The sequence below is a fragment of the Trachurus trachurus genome (assembly GCF_905171665.1).
Source record: "Trachurus trachurus genome assembly, chromosome: 18".
Lineage (NCBI taxonomy): Eukaryota > Metazoa > Chordata > Actinopteri > Carangiformes > Carangidae > Trachurus > Trachurus trachurus.
Window position 1 is genome coordinate 22,713,650 of NC_139909.1, and position 22,330 is coordinate 22,735,979.

General features: G+C 42.1%; 3 protein-coding genes across 5 annotated transcripts; 2 read left to right on the top strand and 1 right to left on the bottom strand.

Moving 5' to 3' along the window:
- The first annotated feature begins 4,886 nt into the window (after positions 1–4,886).
- LOC311001614 (RNA-binding protein 4.1-like) lies at positions 4,887–9,963 on the top strand. 2 transcript variants are annotated; one of them, XM_083992723.1, is made up of 4 exons: positions 4,887–4,919; positions 6,236–6,666; positions 6,789–7,409; positions 8,128–9,963. In XM_083992723.1, the coding sequence occupies exons 2-3, from the start codon at positions 6,255–6,257 to the stop codon at positions 7,385–7,387; spliced, it is 1,011 nt and encodes a 336-aa protein (XP_083848849.1). In that variant the 5' UTR covers positions 4,887–4,919; positions 6,236–6,254; the 3' UTR covers positions 7,388–7,409; positions 8,128–9,963. The 2 variants fall into 2 exon arrangements, with proteins under 2 accessions (XP_083848849.1, XP_083848848.1); XM_083992722.1 differs by having other exon boundaries at positions 6,789–9,963.
- A 3,002-nt stretch (positions 9,964–12,965) lies between these two features.
- Positions 12,966–14,017, bottom strand: tifa (TRAF interacting protein with forkhead associated domain). Of its 2 annotated transcripts, none has more exons than XM_083992355.1 (2): positions 13,916–14,017; positions 12,966–13,754 (listed from the first exon to the last, which is right to left on the bottom strand). In XM_083992355.1, exon 2 carries the CDS (start codon positions 13,725–13,727, stop codon positions 13,134–13,136), a length of 594 nt encoding a protein of 197 aa, XP_083848481.1. In that variant the 5' UTR covers positions 13,728–13,754; positions 13,916–14,017; the 3' UTR covers positions 12,966–13,133. The 2 variants fall into 2 exon arrangements, with proteins under 2 accessions (XP_083848481.1, XP_083848480.1); XM_083992354.1 differs by having other exon boundaries at positions 12,966–13,757.
- A 1,058-nt stretch (positions 14,018–15,075) lies between these two features.
- On the top strand, positions 15,076–18,801 carry rbm4.3 (RNA binding motif protein 4.3). The gene is made up of 4 exons (XM_083993452.1): positions 15,076–15,167; positions 15,680–16,099; positions 16,210–16,861; positions 17,252–18,801. The coding sequence occupies exons 2-3, from the start codon at positions 15,691–15,693 to the stop codon at positions 16,839–16,841; spliced, it is 1,041 nt and encodes a 346-aa protein (XP_083849578.1). The 5' UTR covers positions 15,076–15,167; positions 15,680–15,690; the 3' UTR covers positions 16,842–16,861; positions 17,252–18,801.
- The last annotated feature ends 3,529 nt before the right edge of the window (positions 18,802–22,330 follow it).

Sequence of the window (22,330 nt, forward strand, 5' to 3'; positions counted from 1 at the left end):
TTTGAAGAGAGAGAGAGAAACTTAAAAACAAAAACAAAAAAACTATAAAAAACACAGTAAAAAAAAAGAAAAAAAAATTCCCACCCCTCCCTTCCTCCCACTATCCTCCCTGCTCATCTGCCCAGAATGAAATCGGTGGATTACGAGTCGGAAGGAGAACCCATCTCCTCCTCCTCTAGAGTTTCTGAGTCTCATAAAAACAAGTATTCAATCTGTGCATGACAAGCGAGCGTCCACATGACCAAAGGTTTTGAGAGACAGATGAATGGGAGCGTGGTTGAACCGAGATGACCCAGATGCTGCTGTTATTACATTTCTGCTCACCTGTATGTTGTGTTTTTAGAGAATGAACGAGCACTTGAGTATTTGTACCTTTTTTTTTTTTCTTTCTTTTTTTTTTTTGGTTCAGTCTGCATGTGTGTGAGTGGAGGACATGGAAGCCCTTACTGGTATGTTTGTGTTTTACCTTTATACCTCATTGTGTGAGTACTGTAACCCCCTTATGTATCTGTATCTCCCCTCACGTCCTCGTTGAAAGACTGCTGGCTGCCCTGTGTGTGTGTGTGTGCCTGTGTGTGCGCGCGCGTGCGTTTGTGTGTGTGTGTCTGTGTGTGTCTTGTGGATGCTGGCTGTACAGTCGACTCCTCACTCTGTCAGATTTTGTCTCTGGTTTTCTCACTCATGTTCTGATGGCAATAAAGGACTTTTCATTGTTTGGTACACATTTTTTCAAGACGGTTTGTTCTTTTCAATAAACGCCCCAAAATACCAAGTGGGACCTTTTTGAACAGTTTATGTAGTTTCAGTGTTAAATACATAGACACTGCAGCTCTAACTTATTCACAATTACAACATGCAGCAAAGCAGCTAGTTAAGGTTTCTCTAGTCCACATTGGATATCTCTTGTTGAAAGATGCTCTCTCTCTGTGGTGTTGAACACTAACTCATTTCCCCTGACCTGCATGACTGAGAATCTTCAGACTTTCCTCTGTCATCTGACGTCTGCTGCTGAGAATTCAACTCAACCCTTGTTATTTTTCTCCACTTCTCATAAATCACAGCCACTTTACACGTTCAGCATCACGGCTTGTTTGCCTGGCCGCCTGGAAGCAGTTGAATCATTTTCCTCCTCAGTGAAGATCTCAGCCTGTAAGAGGAGGAACTTACTTTACTGGATTGAATGCGGTCGAACACTGATAAATATAACGCATTTAAAGGAGACATATCATACCCCTTTTGCACAAATTAAAATAGTTCCCAGGAGTCTTAAAGACACGTCTGTGACATGCTTTTGTCAAAATACCCCAAGGATCAAACATCACAGCTCTTTCCATCCTCTCAAAACAGCCCTGTTCAGAACGGCTGGCTTCAGTGCCTGTCCCTTTAAATGCCAGGTAGGGGTGGTGTTATGCAAATTCGAAAGCTAGTTACATCACTGGAAGACAACTGAGGGAATGGCTTGTAAAACCATGTGGATTCAATCTGGGAGCCTGCAACCTCTTATGTCAGTTCTCGCATTTTGGGGGCCAACACCCTTAAAGAGCCTTCAAAAAGTGATATTTCCATAATATGTCCCCTTTAAACAAATCTGACTGTATTATGATACATAAAGCACTAGAAGGATGAGAGGCCCCAGGTTTCAGTTTGATTTTGATCGAACAACAGGCACCTGTTTTACAAGTTCACCCAAGTCCATGTCGCTGAGGTGGAAAAGTCTCATCATCATCAGCATCAGCATCAGCATCATCATCTACATACAGTCAATGTCTCCCTCTGCTGGACAGTTACTATCATAGTCTCACCTACTTGTATATTACATGTCTTTTCATGTGTATGGAGCCACCACATCAATGGAAAGTAGCCTATATTATCTCAATAGCACTGGTAGCTACAGTCCAGTCTCTCCCAAATGGCAGCTGTGTCTTTTTGCTGCTTGAATATTTCACTACGCAGCATTTTTCTTTCCTTTTAGAAGAAGTCTGGTTCCTCCTTCAGGCCTTCGGAGGCCAACAGAGTTTGAGGAATCTCAAATTACCTGATTGTTAACCATCATTTTTTGTCAATGCGAGTTCCTGTATATTATTTGTGTGTGGGTCATTCATGGGCAGGTCTTTCCCCTCTCCTTCTCTGAGAAGTATTTTTAAAAATCGATCCGTTTAACTAAATCTTCCTTATTTTATTGAATGACTTACATTTTAGGGGGAAGTGCAACTGTCTCTTTCTGTGGACCACTGACTTCATGTTCTGTTTTCTTTGCGCTGCCATGATTTTTGTGCAGGTCTGAGGTCACTGAACCTGAACATGGACAGGATCTGCCTCCGCTCACAATGTCTGTTTCAGTCAGGTTAGGTTTCTTCTGCAAGTGTTCAAACAGGCCACCTTATGTTGTTTTATAACTTGGTTTACTCTCATTTATTGTGGGGGCACAGTGATGCAGTGGTTAGCACCTCTCACCTCTCAGTAAGAAGGTTCTAGGTTTTGATTTCCAGGTCTATGGGGCCTTACTGAGTGGAAATTTGAATGTTCTGTGGGTTCTCTCCAGCTTCCTCCAAGGTTGACTGGCAAGTGGCAACTCTAAATGTGTGAATATGACTGTGTGTGTGTGTGTTGCTCTATATGTGACCCAGTGGTAGACTGACGACCTGTGCAGGGTGTACCCTCACCCTACGTCAGCTGGGACTGCCTCCAGCCCCCATAGACAATGGATGAATGGATGAGGGGGCACTGACTTTTAAAGGGGGCTCTCCTCTGGGCTTTGAAAAATATATGCTCCCATCCATGTCAATACTATCAAGGGGTATTCATTTGCCCTGTCTTGTTTGTATCCCAGGTGGTGAAGCTATTTTCTTTTACCATACAGTCACTGCCACATTGAAACTTCTTGATGCTCCTTGTTAATTATTTACTTGATGACAAATCAGACCAGCTGGACCAGGTCCATCGTGCAACTTTGTAGTAGTTTATATAGTTGGTTTAAGTGGTGCACAAAAGTGTATATTGTTGGTTAGAGAGCTCGAGGTTCTCAGCCAGACATACAGCCTGGTTCTATGAATGATGATGTTTGTCAGTCAGTCATCACTGAAACCATTTCAGGGTTGTTCAGGTTTCATCAGCCTCTGATCTAATTATCACATCCCAGTCACTCATCTGTTTTGTATTCAGTGTTTGAATGAGAACACATCAGGCTGTGTGTCATTTGCATTCTGACTTCACTCTCTTATAGAATGTGAACTCTCTTAAATAATTGTGTTGTAATGAGTTTACAGTGAAACTCCATGGGCCACCACTTTACTTTGCAGATCTGACAGATCTGATTAAGTAGGCCTCATCTCTATCTAGCACAAATTAGACCTATCAAATTTATTAAGTCATATATCATCACAATGATCAAATGGTCATTGATCAAAAAACAATTTCCCCATGGACCCATTTGGATTTTTGTTTTTCTCTATGTAAAAAAAATGTAAAATAATTTACACTATTCAAAAAACATTTGTTTAACTCAAAGACAAGGAGACTGCTGTAGGCTACTACACTACGTTGGTTTCACACATACCAACAGTAGTTTCTCCTGTTGAGATTCCATGACTGATTTGAAGAGGGGTTGTTGTACCCTAGTCTGGTATCAGTGGCCCCCGATGGATGAAACCTGTTAAGTTCCAGGAAATCTCCCACTGTCAGATGATAGCTACTCTTCATCACTTATTTTAAGACTAATCAGACTGTTGACAATCTGTAGTCAAAGCAGTGGCTGGTCAGCATTCATCATCAGAAGTGTTTTGTGTTATGCTTTTATTCAGATGCTGTGGGTCGGATACAGTTGTCTCCTGAAAAGAGTGTAGAGCAACAAAACAAGTTGTAGATTTGTAATTTATGTCCAGTGAACTATTGGAACCTGGGCCTGGCAAAGACACAATAGGATTCTTCACATGTGGGAAACATTAAAAGGAACATAGCAGGAGGTCAAGGTAACAAAGAGGAACAGCACAGGTGAGAAGAAGACACACACTACTAAATTAATACTTAAATAGCCTATACAAGAGGTGAAACCAGGGTGAAACACACCAGGAGAAGGCAAACAGTCAGAAAAGCAGAAAAAAACTAGACAAAGACTGGAAGTAAAATGCCCCAAAGTTAATATCAAATAAAACAGGAATTAATAATGAACAGAGACAAAACAGAGAGTCCTTGCACTGTGATAGTAAAAACTCTATCCCACCAAAACAAGGAATTTGTACTTCTATCTACCTACTTCCAAGAAAATGTTATTATACCAGTTAATAAAACATGATTAAATGTAAGTTTCCATTGATTTTCCATGGACTGAAAGTAGCTACTGAAATATTTTTCTTCTCCTACATAATCTTTTTTATTTACTATTTTTTTTATATGATTACACAAAGTGCAGGTATAGAATAGAATAAAACAAAATCAATTAGAATAAAAAAAGTGGTGAAGATGGTTATTTGTTGTGAGAATTGTTATTTAAATGAGAAATAATCCTTTCAGGTCGATTTCATTCAAATTTCCCCTCAAATTTAATTGGTTTTAATCCATGAATGCATTATTTAAACAGAATCTGTTTAATTGTGTCTTAAGTGAACTTCATACAATTAACTACGCTCAAAATGTCATTATTAATGAATTAATTATTAATTATTGGGGTTATTCCGAACTGAAACTAACGATAAGGATTTGCTGACTCAGTTATCAATAGTACAGTATTGGTCCATTAGACACGCCCTCATACTTTTTACACATAACTTTTCTTCCCGTTTCATCCAATCACAGGCTGCGCCGTTTGAGCGACGCGTCCATCCACCAATGAGACTCCTAGTTCGGCGCACGACGTCAGCACGCATTGACGGTTTGTCGTATTTGGAGTTTCGACTTGACGGTGGCGGCGCCGTCCACGAGCGGTGAGTGCTGTCATTTACCTGTGTTTCCTCTACTCTTTTCTGTTAGCGTTTACTTTTACACGTCTTTTAACGCGACTGTGTGTTGTGTCAGTGTTTGAGCTGAGGTTTACTCGGTTTTACAGTCTATGGTTCTGTCACTAACTTGCTAGCAGCTGGTAGCTAACGTTAGCTTGCTGCCATTCAAATTAACCGAGTCTGGTTAGCAGTTCAGTGGCCAGGAAGTACAAACACGGAAACTTGTTCGACTTGTTCTTATAATGTCAGTTGTATGTGCTGTTGCTCCGTTTTTTTTTTAACTAACACCCAACTTTTAAAATTAGTAACAGTTGAGATACGTTTACTGTGTGTGACTAACTTGAATGATGTTTGGCACTGGTGTCCCTTTAGCCCGCTGTCGCTCAGATGACAAGCTTTCTATTTCCTGATAATGACGTTATCTGTTCACCATTCGCTCCCGCTGGTTCCTCCCTGTCACTGCACGGTCGTGTTGTAGTCAAGACCATAGACATAATGGCCAAGACCACCTGACCCCAGACCGAGTCAGGCCAAGACCAGAGCATACCAAGACTTAAAGGGGGTCGAAACCGACTCAAGACCAAGACCAAACCGATTTGAGACCATTTTCAAGACCATATTCAGTAAGTTAGTGTGGCTTGATATTTACATTAGAATAGAAGAGAATAGAATAAAACTTTATTGAAATTCACAGTGTCACAGCAGCAACAGATACAAAAACAAGACACACAAAAAAGGTAATATCAATGTTTCTGTGTGCAACATCAGCAATAAATTTAGCAATACATAAGATTATTCCTAGGTTAAACTGGAAAATAATAATTTGATATAAAATCTAAACCATATTTAATGTAACAAAGTGTTGATTGAACAGAAGAACACAGCACAGAACCTGCTGAAGTCCCCTCCCACTGGTGACACCAAGTGTTTCAGATGGTTGCACACAAGCAGATACTTTAGTAGAACAGTTTTAATTATCTTAATGGGTTAAAGTTATTGAATTACATCATATAACCAAAGAGACACAGAGAGACACAGAGAGACATTTGTTAGTGACACAGAGAGACATTTGCCGTAATAAAAAAAGATGTCACTGCAGCTGTGGTCTTGAGAAAAAATCCTGAGTCCAGCTCGACGGAGACTGAGACAAGACTCAGTGAAAATGTAGATGATTCCGAGACAAGACCAAGACCTTGAAAATGTGGTCTCAAGACCGGTCTTGAGACCAAGACCGGTCTCGAGTACAACAACACTACTTCACAGTGTCCCATGTTAACTCATCCTGTCCATATCCTTCACAGAAAACACACTGGAGCCACAATGGTGAAGATTTTCATTGGCAACCTGTCCCAGCACGCTGAGAAGGATGAAGTTGAAGCTCTGTTTGCCAAGTACGGCACAGTGACGGAATGCGCCAAGTACAAAAACTATGCTTTCGTCCACATGGATGACCGCAAGGCTGCCACCAAAGCCATCCGTGAGCTCCACATGTACAAGCTGAATGGCAGACCCATTAACGTGGAGCTCAGCAGGGGGAAGAACCAGTCCCCTCCTGTCAAACTCCACATCGCTAATGTGGAAAAGGGATCCGATGAAGAGCTCCGCACTCTCTTCGAGGAGTACGGCACGGTCACAGAGTGCGCCATTGTCAAGAACTTCGCGTTTGTGCACATGGCCAATTATGACGAGGCCATGGATGCCATAAAAGAGCTGGACAACACAGAGTTTCAAGGTAAGATGTAATTTCATATCTTATTGTTATGAGTGAAAGGATTGGATGTTTTTTGGGGGGATTTCCTCGCTATCAGTTTTAAACCCTTTAGATTTGAGGGACAATGTTTTTCTCTCTCTCAGGAAGTCGCATTCACGTTCAGGTATCAAAAAGCAGACCCAGAGGGGGGCCCGAGGAGGAGGACTATCCACCTCCGCCTGGCAGAGGAGGCTTTTTTCCTCCTCGCTACCCGGGTGAGAGGCACGAGCCTCCCTACAGAGGCAACATGTCCGCTTATGCTCCTCCTCCGCCGCCGCCACCCCCTCCTCCGAGACGGGCGCCTTTCCCTGCGCGTGGCTACGGCGAGCGAGACAGCTACGGGCTGGTTGATTACTATGAGAAATACAGAGCCCGCCCTTACAGCACTGCGGGCTACGACGATAGGCGCGCCATCCCCCCTCCTCCTCCTCCCTCGGCGCTGGTTAGAGAACGTCTTGGAATGGGGTCACTCGACCCGTATGAGCGCCGCCCACTCCCGCACGCTCCTCCGCCCTACATGGCCAGGGACCGGAGCCCCATCAGAAGAGCCCCCCTTCCGCCTGCTCCGTTGCCTGGCAACGGCTACTCCTACGAGCGGTCCCGCCTCTCTCCGATGTCCATGTATGCGGCTCCCCGCCCCAGGGACTCCTTTTCGGACAGAGCGCCACCGCCGCCGCCACCACCTCGCTATACAGGGTATTAGGCACCCCAAGCGTGTGTAGAAGGTGAGAACAGAGAGAGGATGTTTCCTCACATCATAAACTAAACTGAAAGACATGATTGGAGCAAATCAAATGAAATATCTTAAAGGGAGGGTTCAACATTTTGGCAAATTCTCCTATTGTCATAATCCCTACAGTGTAGGTTCATTACCTTTAATTGTTGGTGCAAGCTGTTTTGAGATCTGCGGGGCAGAGACGTGAGCTGCTCAGCGAACACAATGGAAGTGAATGGTACAGGTCCCCTGTCCCTCATCACACTCATCAAATACACAATCCAACAACTCCAAAACGCTCTGGTGGACAAGTTGTAACCTGCACATTCACCACGCTATGAGATAATAATAGAATATTACAAGACAGAGTTGTTTTCGAGGCAAATTCATAGCCGGAACTACATTCTAGACATGGCTGCTGGGCGGAGTGATTAAGTAGTTCTGAGTATTTGCTTAACCTATCATAATGTTAAATAATTATACCACATGCACCTGCTATGACTATAGGGATTATGGTGAAAAATGTTGTACTATCCCTTTAATCTGTACAAAAAAACCCGCTTTAAATCATGACCATCAATCAGAGCTTTTAATTCCTGCAGCTCTTACTCAGCCAGTAGATCAATATACAACTCCTAAAATATTGCTGCTTTGCCATAAAAGATCAGTCTTGCGCGATTCCTGCCTCAAACGCGCTCCCTGACATGTGTGGTGTGCTCTCTTTTCAGGTTTAGAATATGACAAGATCGTCGTCGTCTGCTGATGCACGTGGCGCTATACATCCTCCTTGTCTATGGAGGATTGCGTTGCGTTCACCTGAGACTTACTGGAAGATACTGTATTGCGGACAGCGCCGTACTTTAAAAAATAAACCAAAAAAACCCAACAACATACGATTCCATGTCTGCAGTTCACGTCTTCATCTGAGCTGTTTTTTTGCCTTTTTGTTCCTCTGCTTTTGACTGTTTGAAGTGTTTTTCAGAATAGGATGCTGGTTGAGGTGGTTTAGTACAGTTACTCCAGTGTGGTGCAGTGCTGCAAAAAACTTCCAGTTTTTCTAAACAAATAAATCCTCTGGGAATTTTATAACAAATGAAGATTATTGTGTTCAGACTAAGGTTGATGGGTAATGACAAAAAAAAAAAGCCTTTAATATAATCCCTGGTGTGGCAGGTTGTACAGTAATCTCTTAAGATTTGCGACACATGTTAGCATGACAAATCAAAAAATATTTCAGTGTGGTTTTGTTCTTTATACACTTTGTGTTATATTTTCTTCCGAAAACAGAATCTATAGCATCGTTATGTATGATTTTTACTTTTATGAATTGCTTTTTAAATAAACAACTGAAACCAAAAATTACGTTTTAACTGTCAAATTATTCCAACGTGAATAGGCCTTTTGAGACAAGGACTTGATTCTTCAGATCAGAAACATCTAGTAATGCCCCGGCGTTTCACTTATTCACTTATCTGATGGTTAAGTTAAATTAGTCTGTTACAGTCACTGCCAGTGTAGAATTTAATAAGAACAAGAAGTTGACTTTGCCCTAAGAAAATCATTACGTAATCTCTGGCTATCCTCTAACCCAGGAGTGATAAAAACAAATGTCCAACAGATTTCCTGTAACTTTTGTTTCCTGTATTGTCCTATGGCTGATTGCTGTGTGTTGTCCATGACACACAAGCAACTACCGTACGTCTTCCCTCAGTCAGTGTCTGCCAGCCTGTCTTGTGTTGAGCCAATCAGAGTGGTGCAGTGGTTAACTGAGCTTTGCGCTGGCTGATTTTTTTTCACCTTGTGACAACTGCTCTTGATTTACATTCGTGTCACTGTCACATCATACACTGGTAAATACCTTCAGTTACTGCTTTAACTCTTTTATATCATGCATATCTTGTGTACATGTACCACAAATTGCATGTAGGCTGGCTATTCTTAGTATCTGTGCTCTTTGTAGGTTATTAAACTCTATGCAAGAAGTGCCAAGTCATGGTAAGTCTTCCATGGGAGATGTCCAGCATCCTGAGGAAGAGAGGTAGATATTGTTTTTACACCTACTACTACTACTACTACTACTACTATTATTATTATTATTTATTGTACTCTTGAATTCATGCTGCAGTTTTCCACACTCAAGGTGTGTGTGTGTGTGTGTCTATGTGTATATATATTTATATGCACAAATTATTTATAGAAAATCACAATGTCAAAGTGAACAAAGGTCTTCAATGGAAAAGGATAGTTCCATTCCAATTCCAAGAATTCCAATTCCTATTTTAACCCTCATTCTCAAAAATGTGCACTCAAGTTGTTTTATCAAGATACAGCCTACGTAAAATGTTTGCGCCGATAATGTTATAAGACGACCAGGCTAATGTAATCTCCCGTAGCTGCAGAGTTATCCAACGACAGTTACAGCTGGTGTTTACCTTTCAATAAGCCGTGTTATGCGGTGACTTTAAACTGAATATGTCTGTGGTTGTGGTATTTATACATATTATTTGTTTGAAAATAAATTTATAACTAACTCAACTAATTTATAGGCTACAAAAAAACGAATAACCGAAGTAATAACTGACAGATTGTCACAAAATTGATTGATTGATTAGTCTTTATTTCGAACATATTAAAAAAAAGGGAAAAAAATAAGTGAAATAAGTAGCCTAACACATTATAATGTCCTAAAAAACCAAATCCCAGACAAGTATTTAAGTCATAATAGCCCCTTGGTTTTGAGGGCTACTAAGATTAAGGGTTGAGCTTGAGGGTTAAAATAGGAACTGGAATTCACCCTTAATCCTTACCTTTTGTAAGATGGTAAAGTAAATACTTGAGCTTTTGTCTCATCAGTTAGATTTTTTATTTAACCTTTATTTAACCAGGCAAAATCAATTAAGAACAAGTTCTTATTTACAATGATGCAGACTAGGTGAGAGGTAATGGAGAAATAAAATGAATGTCTTTGTTTTAGTTTGAGATCACTAAAGCCTGTGTGTTTGTTCACAGACTGTGGTGACTATGAGGGAGTCTGATGTGAATTCCCAGGATGTCACAGGGTCTGACAGTGATACGGTTAACGGTAAGGCCGTTTAACTTAATCATGAAGTCCATTAGAGAGTGCTGTATTTTGTCAACCTTGACTGGATTGTCTGTTGTTTTACAGGAAGTGGAATTGTCCGGGTTCGTTCCACTGGGTGGAGAGCTGCATTGAAAGTCCCACGTCTGTCCTCAATAAACCTGCAAGCTGCATCTGTGTGCACCGCAGCTCTTTACACCAGAACAGTGGGGCTCAGTGTTGCAGATTACAGTGTGGAGTGATACTTATGGACTAATTCAGACTCAAGGCATCACACTTGAAAATCACTTATCCCCATCTGTGAAAGAAAAACACTTGTCTTATCTCATTGACCACTCATAGCACTGAACAATTCCCCCAGACACAAATACAACCCTTTTCTACCAGAGACACATTCTCGGGACACATGGGGGACTACTTAGTGTTCATTGTCTTACCCAATAAGGACACTTTCCAGTGCAGATGGGAGGAAGTGTGCGACATGCCTTACTTCCTGAGCCACATGTGTCCCAGGCAGCAGAGGTCACTACTCTACCTAATTGATGAACTGTGATCTGGCTAAAAGCCTGTTATGTAAGCACTTTGTTTTTTTAACGGATAAAGACTTTCTGTTCAACCTTTCAGTATGTAATGTGTAAATATAATGCTTTGTAAATTAACATGTTCTCAATAATAAAGGGGGTTGAAATATATTTCAATAGGTGGTGTGTTTGCTGCCAATTTATTCATTTAGCACAATTCATAAACCAGGGGGGAAAAAAAAGAAATTAGCCGGTAAGGGTTTTAACAGAAAATGTATAATTGTACTTGTATAGATCTTAGTTTGATCCGTCACCAGTCCATTTGATCCATAGGCTTGGCTGCCTAACGTTGACCTCTATTGTTTAAGTTAAGAGAGTTTTGTAAAATCTACACTGTAATAGTCTGATCTTGAAAGATTCCCCTGAATGAACAGGTGTGGGGATAAACAGATAAGAAGTGTTTTTCTCTGATTTAGCTGTGATGTCACACCTTGCAAAAAGTGGGAACTATTTTTTCACTATTGTTCAATATCACATGATTTATCATAATATCCGGCTGATAAAATCTTCAGGCGAGCTTGTTCAGCGATGACATATGCAGCTTTTATCTCAATAAGCGAGACAAACTGACATCAGATCACTGTTGAGATGTGGATCATATAGCAGCATACACTGGGTCAGAGGAGGCACAGGCAGCAGCTATAGATAGATGTTATAGTGGGGAAAAGAGAACAATGGAATCATACGATGTCAAATAGAAAGTGTAATTTTCTCTATTCCCTTTTTTTGTTGTGTTTGGTCGTCAGGGTCATTTCAGTTGATATAAAGTTTCTTTAAGCACACTGTCACTCCCTTCCTGCTGGGATGGAGTTTCAGTAAACCGGAGGTGGTGGCTGGAATTTGAATATCGTCCTGACAAAAAGTGTTTATGGTGTTTGCTGTATGACGGTGATCACATTCCAAGCATTTATGGCTGCCGCTGAAGTAACGCGGTGCACCATCCTCTGCTTCGATGACTAGATAAACTTCTCAAATTGCATGTCCTTCTCGTAAATTCAGGAAGATCGGGTTTCAAAGACCAGACTGGACTTTGTCCTCACCCTGTTAGAAACTGGCACCAGGTTTCTGCACCCAACTCAAAAACTCAAACAATTAGTCTTAACCATTGACTTGTGCTGATAAAAGCTCTGAAAGTGTAGTTTTATGACCATGCAATGTCTCACCTTTGTATCCTTATTTACTGTTTTAATCTGAATGGTTGACATAATAAACATGCCTGCTGTAAAAGTAATGAAGTGAATCTATTTACTCAAGTACTTTATACTTGTTTTTCTACCTGGCTTTTTTTTTTACTCATACATTACTTCATTATAGAGGGAAATATGCACTTTCATATTCTATAAATTTGACAGCTGTAGTCTAGATAAAAGCACCCATGTAAAGTGACTGTATTTTCATATCATATAAAGTGGTTCAAATGAGCTCTACCTGAATTATTATATTGAATGCTTCATACCCGCTGTTACATTTAAAACATTACATTATAATACATGTCGTAAATATTTAAGTATATTTTGTTTTTGCATATTTTACACTGCTATATTTATGCTTACGCCACTGGTAAAAAAACCCAAAACAGATTCAAATGAGAATGCACCAATATAAAATATATTTGACCTCAGTTTATCACTGTAACCTGAACTCAAAATGACATGTAGAGCTGTTTCATTCTCCGAAAACCTGGAATAACCAGTTTCGAAACAATGTTTTGCCAGTTTGTGTTCCACATGAGGAGGTTCTGTATGAATGAATACCATAAACACCTGTGGCTTTTGAGAGTTTCTCCAAACTGCTTGTCAAACCTGCAGTAAAGCAGCATGTATAGAAATATACTGCCAAAAAGTGTAAGAAGCAAATTCATTTAAGATCTCATAGCATCTGCACTTCAAACACAGTTGTTGTTCAGATCACAGCTTTTTAATAACATAGATGAAAGAAAAAAACAGGTAGGCTACAAGGTACAAAATAATACTAATTCACATTAAAGCAGGTTTTACTGAGAAGGAAATCTAATGTAACAGCAAGTCAATAGAAAAAGCAAAAAAGCAAGTCACAACATGGTGGTGGTGCTTCATCATGACTGATACTGAGTCTCATCAGTCTCAAGAGGGCCAAGTGCTATGAGCTCAGATGAGAAACCATTCATCAGAGTTGAGCCCGAGCCTGTGTCCATGACAGGTGTCGTAGTAGGTGGACATGTGCATGTCTCCCTGGATGGTGCCACCGCCAGCACGTCAAACTCAACCTCAAAGCTGCCCTTGGCCTCGCCGGACTCACGGACCATCAACATTTCATACTCCCCGAACCGGATCAGGGCCTTGTCAGGGAGATCCATCCTCTCCAGGTAGTCCAGAGCTGCGCCGTTCACCGACAGGCGTCCCCTCTGGCTCAGGTTCTGGATGGTGAACAGCATGTCTGGGCTCTGAGGGGTGCGGTAGGCTTGGACGGACAGCTGTTTGCGGGACACCTTCTGGTCCACCAGGCCGTAGGTGCAGGCCTGGCTGTCCCGGCCCAGCCTCAGGGGGTCGTCCGCCGAGTGCCTGCTCCTCCTCCCAAGGGGAAGCAGCCCATAAAGGCCCCTGCAATTCTGCTGAGGGTGGTAAATCTTGATGTGGAGACAAGTCAGGAGATCCTCCTCCGTTTCCATCGTCTGAGACACATTCATCATGAAAAAACACTCCTGCTGGAATCAGAACTTCTGAAATCACATGGAAACAGAAAAACCCATTGGGAACACAGGGAAATTATAAGTAATAGGCTAAGTAACAATCATCAATAATAAGTATAGGCCTAAGAGAAAAGTACTCCCCTCCCAGTAAACCCCTGCTGTTAGATGTAGGTCTATGTGTCTCTTACCTGTATGTTGTTGTTTGCAGTTTGCAAATAAATTCCTTATAATCCGTCCACATAAACTTTTAAGTGGTCAGACTAACGGTGCTGCTGCTGCTGCCGGCGACAACAACAGGAAAACTCTCACCAGCTGCTCAGCACAACCCCTTTTTTCTTCCTCTTGGAGTTTCGTCATCGTCATAAGACCCAGTAGTAACTCTGCTGCGTTCAAGTGCAAATCCGAACTGTTTTTTTTAATGCTGCACGAAGTCGGAAAAATCGGCTATTACCTTTTACAGTCTATGGCTATTACATTATCTTTTGGGTTGCTACTCAGAGAAGTCTCGTAATAAAACCGTCACCTCATCAATGCTGTCTTTGTTACAGTGTGTATGATTCGACGAAAGCTTCAGTGAATCGATTGTTTTTCTCCAATCCAAAAGTTGGAGATGAGCACCTGAACGCAGCAGCCCTGGAAATTCCAAATGATGCAACCAAGTGTAGCCTACAACTAGAAACAGAAAGAAAGTCACTTGCATTGCTTCACATTAACAATTTACTTTAGGAAGCTGAGTTAAATAAACTGATATAGGCTAGCTACAGTCAAAGTGAAGAGGAGTGTAATTAGAGAGTTATCAATAAATCAAAACAAACTCCCCCCAGCACTTTTCATGATAAAGATAAACAAAATAGAACATTAAACAATTCCATTCCAGTGAGATTTTCAGTGGGGAAAACACGTGACTAGAGAGTGGATAGGCTAAGCACGGAATAGAATAAAAATAAACACATCGGTTAAATAAATAATATAAATGAATGAAATAATATAACTGCATACATTTATATCCAGGTCTATTATAACAATAAAAAGCAATTAAAAACAATAAATTGTGCTAATAATCTAAAAATAAAAAAATCAGTTAAAAGACCAAAAAGACACGCCTTGAGTTTGCTTCTAACACACATACTAGATCATATTATATAATAAATAAATAAATAAATAAATAATATACAATGAACATGGGATATAAAATACCATAAAATTATGCCAACAAAGTTTTGTGTTTACCTTACTACCGTGCGGTGAGTCGTGCTCCTCTCTGACCAGCAGGCGGCGGTGTGGCGGTGACCCGGGAGAGGCGCATACGAGGTAGAAGAAGAGGCTAGCCGCCGGGGAGAAAAAAACTTGCTAAAAAAGCAAAGACGAAACGGAAACTGGTCAGAGGAAATCTCCCTTGGTAGGGTTTTGAATTCTCCGTAGAGGCGGCCCGGTATAAAGGTAACGTAAACTAGACACGACGTTCTCTTCGTATATGCATTGCAACGCATTTTTTAGTCTTTTAACTATCTACGTAGCTGTGTTGTTCGCCTGGTCGTTGCTTTGCGCTCGGACCGCGGGGCTTTGTTCAGGCCTGGTAGCTAGCCTGCTAACCGGAGCTAACAGCTAACGCTAGGTTACGAGCAAAAATTAAAACCGGTGTTCTGTTTAGACGAGAGTAGTTGCTGGTAAAGTGGCGTTTGAATGGCTGCAGTGAGCATAGTGATGTTCCAAGGTTGAACTAACTATGATTTATTTTGTACTAATTAGTTGACTTGCTGCGTAAAAGACTCGTCAGCCATTTTGCCGTGAGCAGGCCTAGTTTGATTCACAGTAGTGACAGAGAAAAGGCTGTAGGTCTCAGTACGTTGTTGTATGAGAACGTAAACACTACCCGTTTTGTTAAAACGTGTTTTTTTTTCTTTCTCCATCCCTGCTTATCTCGTTTTTTTTTCTAAATTGCCTTGGAACAGGTCTTTAGACAATGGTGAAAATTTTTGTGGGGAATCTGCCCCGGGAGGCAGACCAGGATGAGATCAAGGCGCTCTTTACTCAGTACGGCACAGTCACAGAATGTGCCATCATCAAGAACTACGCCTTCGTCCACATGGAAGACCGCAAGGCCGCCACCAAAGCCATCAAAAGCCTGCACCTCTACAAGCTCCACGGTACGCCGATTAACGTGGAGGCCAGCCACGGGAAGAACCAGGGCTCCGTCAAACTGCATGTAGCCAATGTAGAGAAGGGAGCCGACGACGAGCTCCGCGCTCTCTTTGAAGAGTACGGCACAGTCACAGAGTGCGCTGTTGTCAAGAATTTTGCTTTTGTACATATGTCTAACTCTGATGAGGCCATGGATGCAATCAAGGGACTGGACAATACTGAATTCCAAGGTAAGAAAATGCTGTAATGGAAAATGAAGAGATGATTAAGTGGCTCTAACTGTCTTAAACCTTGTTATGTAACATGTATTTTCTTTATCTGTAATTGAATTTGTATTTAGAGAAGCGCATCCATGTCCAGATTTCCAAGAGCCGTCCCAGACATGATGAACGGGAAGACTACCCACCTCCTCCGCCGGACAGAGGCGGCTACTGGCCTCCACGCTACCCAGGAGAGAGGCATGAGCCTCCGCCACCCAGCTACCTGAGAGGCCGTCTCAGCCATATGCCCCCAGGTTACCCCGCCCCCCCTCTGCCCCCCCCTCCCCCTAGGCGAGCTGTTTATCCCGACCGTCCTTATGAGGGCGAGCGGGACAGATACAGCGTGGTAGATTACTATGAGAAGTACAGAGCTCGCCCGTATGGCATGGCCTCCTACGAGGACCAGCGTCCCGGCGCCCCTCCTCCTCCCCCTCCCCCCTCAGCCGTCGTCCGAGACCGTCTTATGACCGCGCCGCTCGACCCGTATGAGCGTCGCCCACTCCCACCTCCCCCGTCCTCGTACTACGCCCGAGATCGCAGCCCTCTCAGGAGAGCGCCTAGCACGCCGATGCCCCCCGCCAGTAACGGCTACTCCTACGAGCGCTCCCGGCTCTCTCCGGTCTCCCGGGTCCCGGCGTACGGAGTTCCACGTGCCAGGGACCCCTACGCAGACCGGCTGCCTCCGCCACCGCCTGCACGCTACGCATATTAAGCAAGGCCCGGCATGTGAAGGTGAGAATAGGTCTGAGTTAGATTGGTGTTAATATATTTTCTGAAATTGCCCTTCGTCCCCACAAAGGCAGAGGCAGCTTGTGACCAGATCGTACGCTCTAGATCTTTTGGGGAAACAAGCATGCGTACAGAGTGTCACTCAACAGCTTGTAAATTCGTTTATAATGCACGTCTGAGCACTAACTTGGATTTCAACTATTACCTACCAGTTTTAAATATGTGCCATAATCCGACACAAACAGACTTTCCAGTCTGGGGTCTCTGACTGAAGAACCGCTCTCGAAATGCACAACTTGAAAAAAGTTACCATCTTGGTAATCCCGATGGAACAACGTGCTTTTGTATCAACAGTTACAGACAGTTCATATGTGTCATTTGCTCTTTTTTCAGGATCGTCGTCCGACTGCGTCGCCGCTCGCCGCCTCCTGATGCACGTGACACTATCCACTTCCTGTCTGCGGCTGAGCGCGTTACGTTCCCCTGAGATGCTCACAGGAGGAACCGAATTGCCGACGTCTGTTTTTGTTTTTATTATTATTTTGGGACAACTTTTAATCTCGTCTATTTTTCCCAAGATTGTTTTAGTTTGTAATTGTGCTGTAGTATTTTTTAATGCTTGACGTCTAAATTAGGCGTGTTTTTTTTCTTTTTCTTTTTTATTGTACCCTTACGTTTGGATTAATTAGTGTTCTGATGTGGTGTGTAACATTAGAAAGCTGAGTCATTTCAGCAGCAGTTTCTAGGCGATACTTGTGACTGTAGATTTAACTGAACTGACTCATGTTTGGTATAAAATCTAGTCTGCACGTTGCTTCCATCATGGTAAACTTTACATCGAAAACTAAACCTCCATATGGCGTTGCTGTGAAAATTGAAACTGCTAAAAACAAAGGAATTCTTACACATTTAGAAAGTAACTGTTCATGGCAGTTAATCAGAAAGCGTTCACATGTACCTGTCCACTGTTAATTTTTTTTTTAATAAAACGGAGTTGTGCAGTAATGGTGTTCACAAATATGCTCAAAAACCATGGCCCTGCGTTAAACCCCAATAGTGTAAGCGCTTGAATTGATCTGAATACTTCGTAAATACAAATTAAATGCTTATCCGTCTGTTATGAAATGAGAAACTTGTTTAAATCGTCACGCTGATAAAACAAACTAAATACTGAATATGCAGCTCTCAGTCATCAGCGTACCTTGCCCCCCGCCCCCCGTAGTGCCAAAGAGAAACTTGTCCGTATTGTAGCTGAAGTGAATAAGCGCTAAACCCACCAGCTGAGATTTCATAGACCTAACTAGTTTACCTTGAATCTGGGGGCAGATGACATCAAAGGCTACTGGAGATCTTCAGAGTTAACAGGTAAGTCCAGGGGTTTAAGGACTAATGCAACATTACAGACAGCACATGAACACAGTTTACTGTTATATAGGGAAATATTACTAGTTACCTGCTGCAGAGGTTTACTTAGATCTCTTCTGTACAGGACCCTGATTGTTGCCTACTTAGATGTTTATTTTGTACTCATTGACTACATGCATATCCATTCAGCAATTCATCAACTATCTATCCATCAACTATGTATCGGTGGGAAATAATTCTAGATCACATGTATAGTTGACAGTCCCTTACCCCCCAGCACTGCCATTAAGTTGTAGGGCATAGTTTGTTCTGGAAAGTGGGCGGTATTTAGGATGGGTAGGTGTGTTTAGGCTGGAGAACAGGTAAGATCTTGACTGAATGGATTTGAGGACAGTATCAGAAATTCTACACTTTGCTTTACAGACATGATCAGCTTGACTTGCACAATGTAAAGCAGGATAAAAAACCAACAACAATCCAATGTAGTTGCTACAGTGGCTTTACACAGAATGTTGATGGAGGTGAGAAGTTTACCGTGCTCTGCTCTGTATTGCCATTTTAGATTCTGAGCTGCATGAATAAATAATTTAAAACATCAACATGGCCTCCCTGTGAACTAATGTACTGTCAGTAAAACAAGTTAATTATGCTGTTTTCAACATTACATCATTGGTCTTGTTAATGAATGACATTGTCTGGTTTCTCATGTCAGTGAAGTCCAAGGCTTCAAACTTCTTACTTCTCAGCAAACCTACTGTATATGACCTATTGGCAAATATAGTGAAATAAAGGCAAAAATCAGCCATTTCAATGAAATGTCAGTTGTAAGTAATACTTTACATTCCCTATAATAGGCTCCTTTTGGTTATTTAGTCCACATAAGATCCCTCATGATATTGTGGTTTTCCTGCACTACAAATTTTGAGGTTTAGCTTTGTTTCTTTTTTTACAGTGTAGGATTCCACAACAAAGTAACACATGTTGGTTTTTACCACAAAAAGACTGAAGTTTGACACAGCCCTGGTTTTTATGACAGCTCTGCTGCAAGTTGCAAATTTGAGTTTACAAATATCTACATTTTAATGTACAAGAAATATATGAATGATTGGTTTATATTCCAGGTCTGAAAGGTGTAATTCAATTGGCTTTATGCACAGCTCCGCTACTTCCTGATCTTAAAGCAGAAGTGAGTGGTCCGGTCGTTTTCGCTAATGCTGCGTTCCAGGCAGGCTTTTGAAATCGTAAATTACAGCTTCAAGTCACAACTTACGACTTTGTAGCGTTCCAGGCAACCCACTCGTGTTTTTCCGACCTGTTTTACCGGTGAAAGTCACTATAACGGCCACTCGTAACTTCCGACCGGTGAACTCGTACCAGATCGAACTGGTACCACTTCACGGTCGGAAAAATACGAGTTTCCTTGAACGCACCATAACAGTCCTCGTCGCTACGTCACCACATTCACGGCGTTCCTTGGCTGCACACACAGCCCTGCATGCCGTTCTCTCTCCTCATTGGATAAAAACTGTAGGATACGATAAATGTTTTCTCCTCGGCTCAGAGCAGAGCAGAGTGACTGGGAGACCCGTGTTTCAGACCAAACACTCTATGTAAGTGATTGCTGTCGGAAGATAACTATTTAAGATTTATATTAACACAAATATATCACTCACTTCTGCTTTAAGCCAGCTCCTTTATTTCCTGTTTTACATTATTGGACAAACTGATTAATCCAGGTGTGTCTGACCATTGTTGTGAGGTTGCCAGACACACCTGGATTAATCAGTTTGTCAATAATGTAAAACAGGAAATAGAGGAGCTGGCTGAAGTTCAGGAAGTAGTGGAGCTGTGCATAAAGCCTATTGTAGAAATCAATTCATAAAATTATAAACACCTTTACATTGATTTGCAATCCAAGGTACGTTGTGTGTTGCAGCATCAGTAAGCGCATTTTGTCTTGGTTTCAGTTTCATTTTTCTGAACCTGCAGATGCCACTAAAGACCAGCAGATGGGAACATGATCATAATTGCAAGCTTTTTGACACGTCCTGCTCCATGCCATCTGTGCACTCATGTTGTGTCGTCCAGAGGTTATGATGTTACTTTATTGAGTAGTTATGGTTTGTTTGCACCTCAGAGCCATAACTGAAATCAGAATAATCGCCTGACTGACACAGTGAGTATGAAACCCAGTTTTTACACAGCAAATTTAGATTGTGTCTGCAGTGGTACAAACGAATGAATGAGTAGTTCACAAATTTAATTTAAATTGACTGCAATTAAATCTGAAAATATACATTACTGAATATTGTCAGTTGTGTGATTTCAGTTTTTCTGTGATATACTTGTGATATTGGGCCGTTGTATGGGGAGAAAGGTGATAATAATTCTAGGGGCCCAGCGCCCGGTAGGGCCCACAAAAAACCCCAGTAGGCTACTCTTTGTATGACTTATTCATTCTGCATAAGACCCTGACTAATACTCATAGTAATGCTGCATTAGCATCAAAACAAAGTAGGCTAAATAAAAAATGATAATACATAGGTAGTCTACGAAAACAAACTGGAAAAGTTAGGGGGTAGGGGCCCACTTTAGTATTCTTTAACTCTTTCGCGACCACACTAAGTCTTCAGCACATCCGCTCAGGACCACATGTTTTTGGCTATTTGTTTACCTTTTATCTCACGTCGAACCGAACTATGTACGTCACCTAGAAACAAACGGTCTTCACTTGGTTGAAGAGTGACTTTACAACGTGCTTCTCGAAAAAACGGCGAGTTTTTCTGCCGTTTCGTTCGTGAGTACGAAGGAGGAGAAGAGAGCTGGGTTTCTCCAAAAACGGAGCTCCCGCTCTAGTTTCAGAGAAAACGCACTTTTGTGTCAAGTGGCAATCTGCTCATTTTACCGCTACTCTGCAGTGTGGCATGTCTCCCAAATCATTTCTACGGCTAAATAAATATATTTGTAGTTAAATCTGGGGGGTGTGGCAGCGTGGAGAGCAGCGGTGCAGCGGTGTGGGTCTCTGGCTGCAGCGCAGCAGCTCCGGGACACTGCTGTGTGACTGGCCGGCGATGAGTGCTGTGGGGCGGGGGCGGCCGGTCACAGCCCCCGCTGCTCAGCGCCCGCTCCGCTGCACCGTGAAAACAGCTGTGATAACGGGCTTTCAGATCCGAGTCTCCAAACCAGAAACGTTTGTAAACAACACCGGAAAAACTCGCCAGATTTGTCGTCGGTCGCTTTTGTCAAAAGAGGGTTTGGAAAGTCGCCAGATTCAGCGAGAAAGTCGCAACACTGTAGCCGACAGCCGCACAGCGCTGCACGCTGTCCCCAGAGCAGCATTCAAGGAGACAGATTACTCAAACAAAACCCAGATTACACAGTTTATAAAAAACATTATGTTTTGGTTTTAGTTTAAAACAGTTTTACATATCAGAGGACTACCATATTCACACACAGGGTACCTCAGAGTGTCTATTATCTTAATCTGTAAAAAAACGGTTTTGACGAGTTTGCTCGTCAGTGGTCGTGAACGTTCGGCAGGCTGTGACGAGTTTACTCGTCAATGGTCGCGAAAGAGTTAAGGGGGCCCAGAATTCCCAGCAACGGCCCTGGATATTGCAAATGCAACTTTGTGGTTAAACACAAATATGCTATGCAAAGATAGGCTACTGGATGTAAGTAAACACAAACTGACAAAATATATATTTTTTTAAAGATGTTTTTGATGACCTGGTATTTTTTCAGAACAACACTGTTGTATGTGGTTAGGGTGCAGAGAGTTGAAGAAACCTTTTAACACTGCAATGGAAAACAACAAGCAGTCCATCACTGTTAGTGTTGACCTATAGTGCATATTGGTTGTGCTCAGTCAGACCACAGAGGCCCATCTCTTCCTGTCAATGATGTGACTTGAAGGCTCACTCAACGACTGGACAACTGTCAGTGCCCTCTCTGGCTTCTCCTCCATCACATGCCAACCACAAACTCAGAAGACTTCTACGAGACGGATCAGAATTTAACTCGGCACACAACACATTGTTGTTATGCAGGATTAAGCAAGATCTTCATTACAGAAGTATATATTTGGTCAAACGGATGGCAACAAAT

What these genes read in the sequence shown, in the direction of transcription:
- LOC311001614 (XM_083992722.1), top strand. Translation starts at nt 6,255, where the DNA reads ATGGTGAAGATTTTCATTGGCAACCTGTCCCAGCACGCTGAGAAGGAT. An exon ending in GGACAACACAGAGTTTCAAG is followed by an intron (nt 6,667 to 6,788) that starts GTAAGATGTAAT and finishes TCTCTCTCTCAG; the next exon opens with GAAGTCGCATTCACGTTCAG.
- tifa (XM_083992355.1), bottom strand. Translation starts at nt 13,727, where the DNA reads ATGATGAATGTGTCTCAGACGATGGAAACGGAGGAGGATCTCCTGACT.
- rbm4.3 (XM_083993452.1), top strand. Translation starts at nt 15,691, where the DNA reads ATGGTGAAAATTTTTGTGGGGAATCTGCCCCGGGAGGCAGACCAGGAT. An exon ending in GGACAATACTGAATTCCAAG is followed by an intron (nt 16,100 to 16,209) that starts GTAAGAAAATGC and finishes ATTTGTATTTAG; the next exon opens with AGAAGCGCATCCATGTCCAG.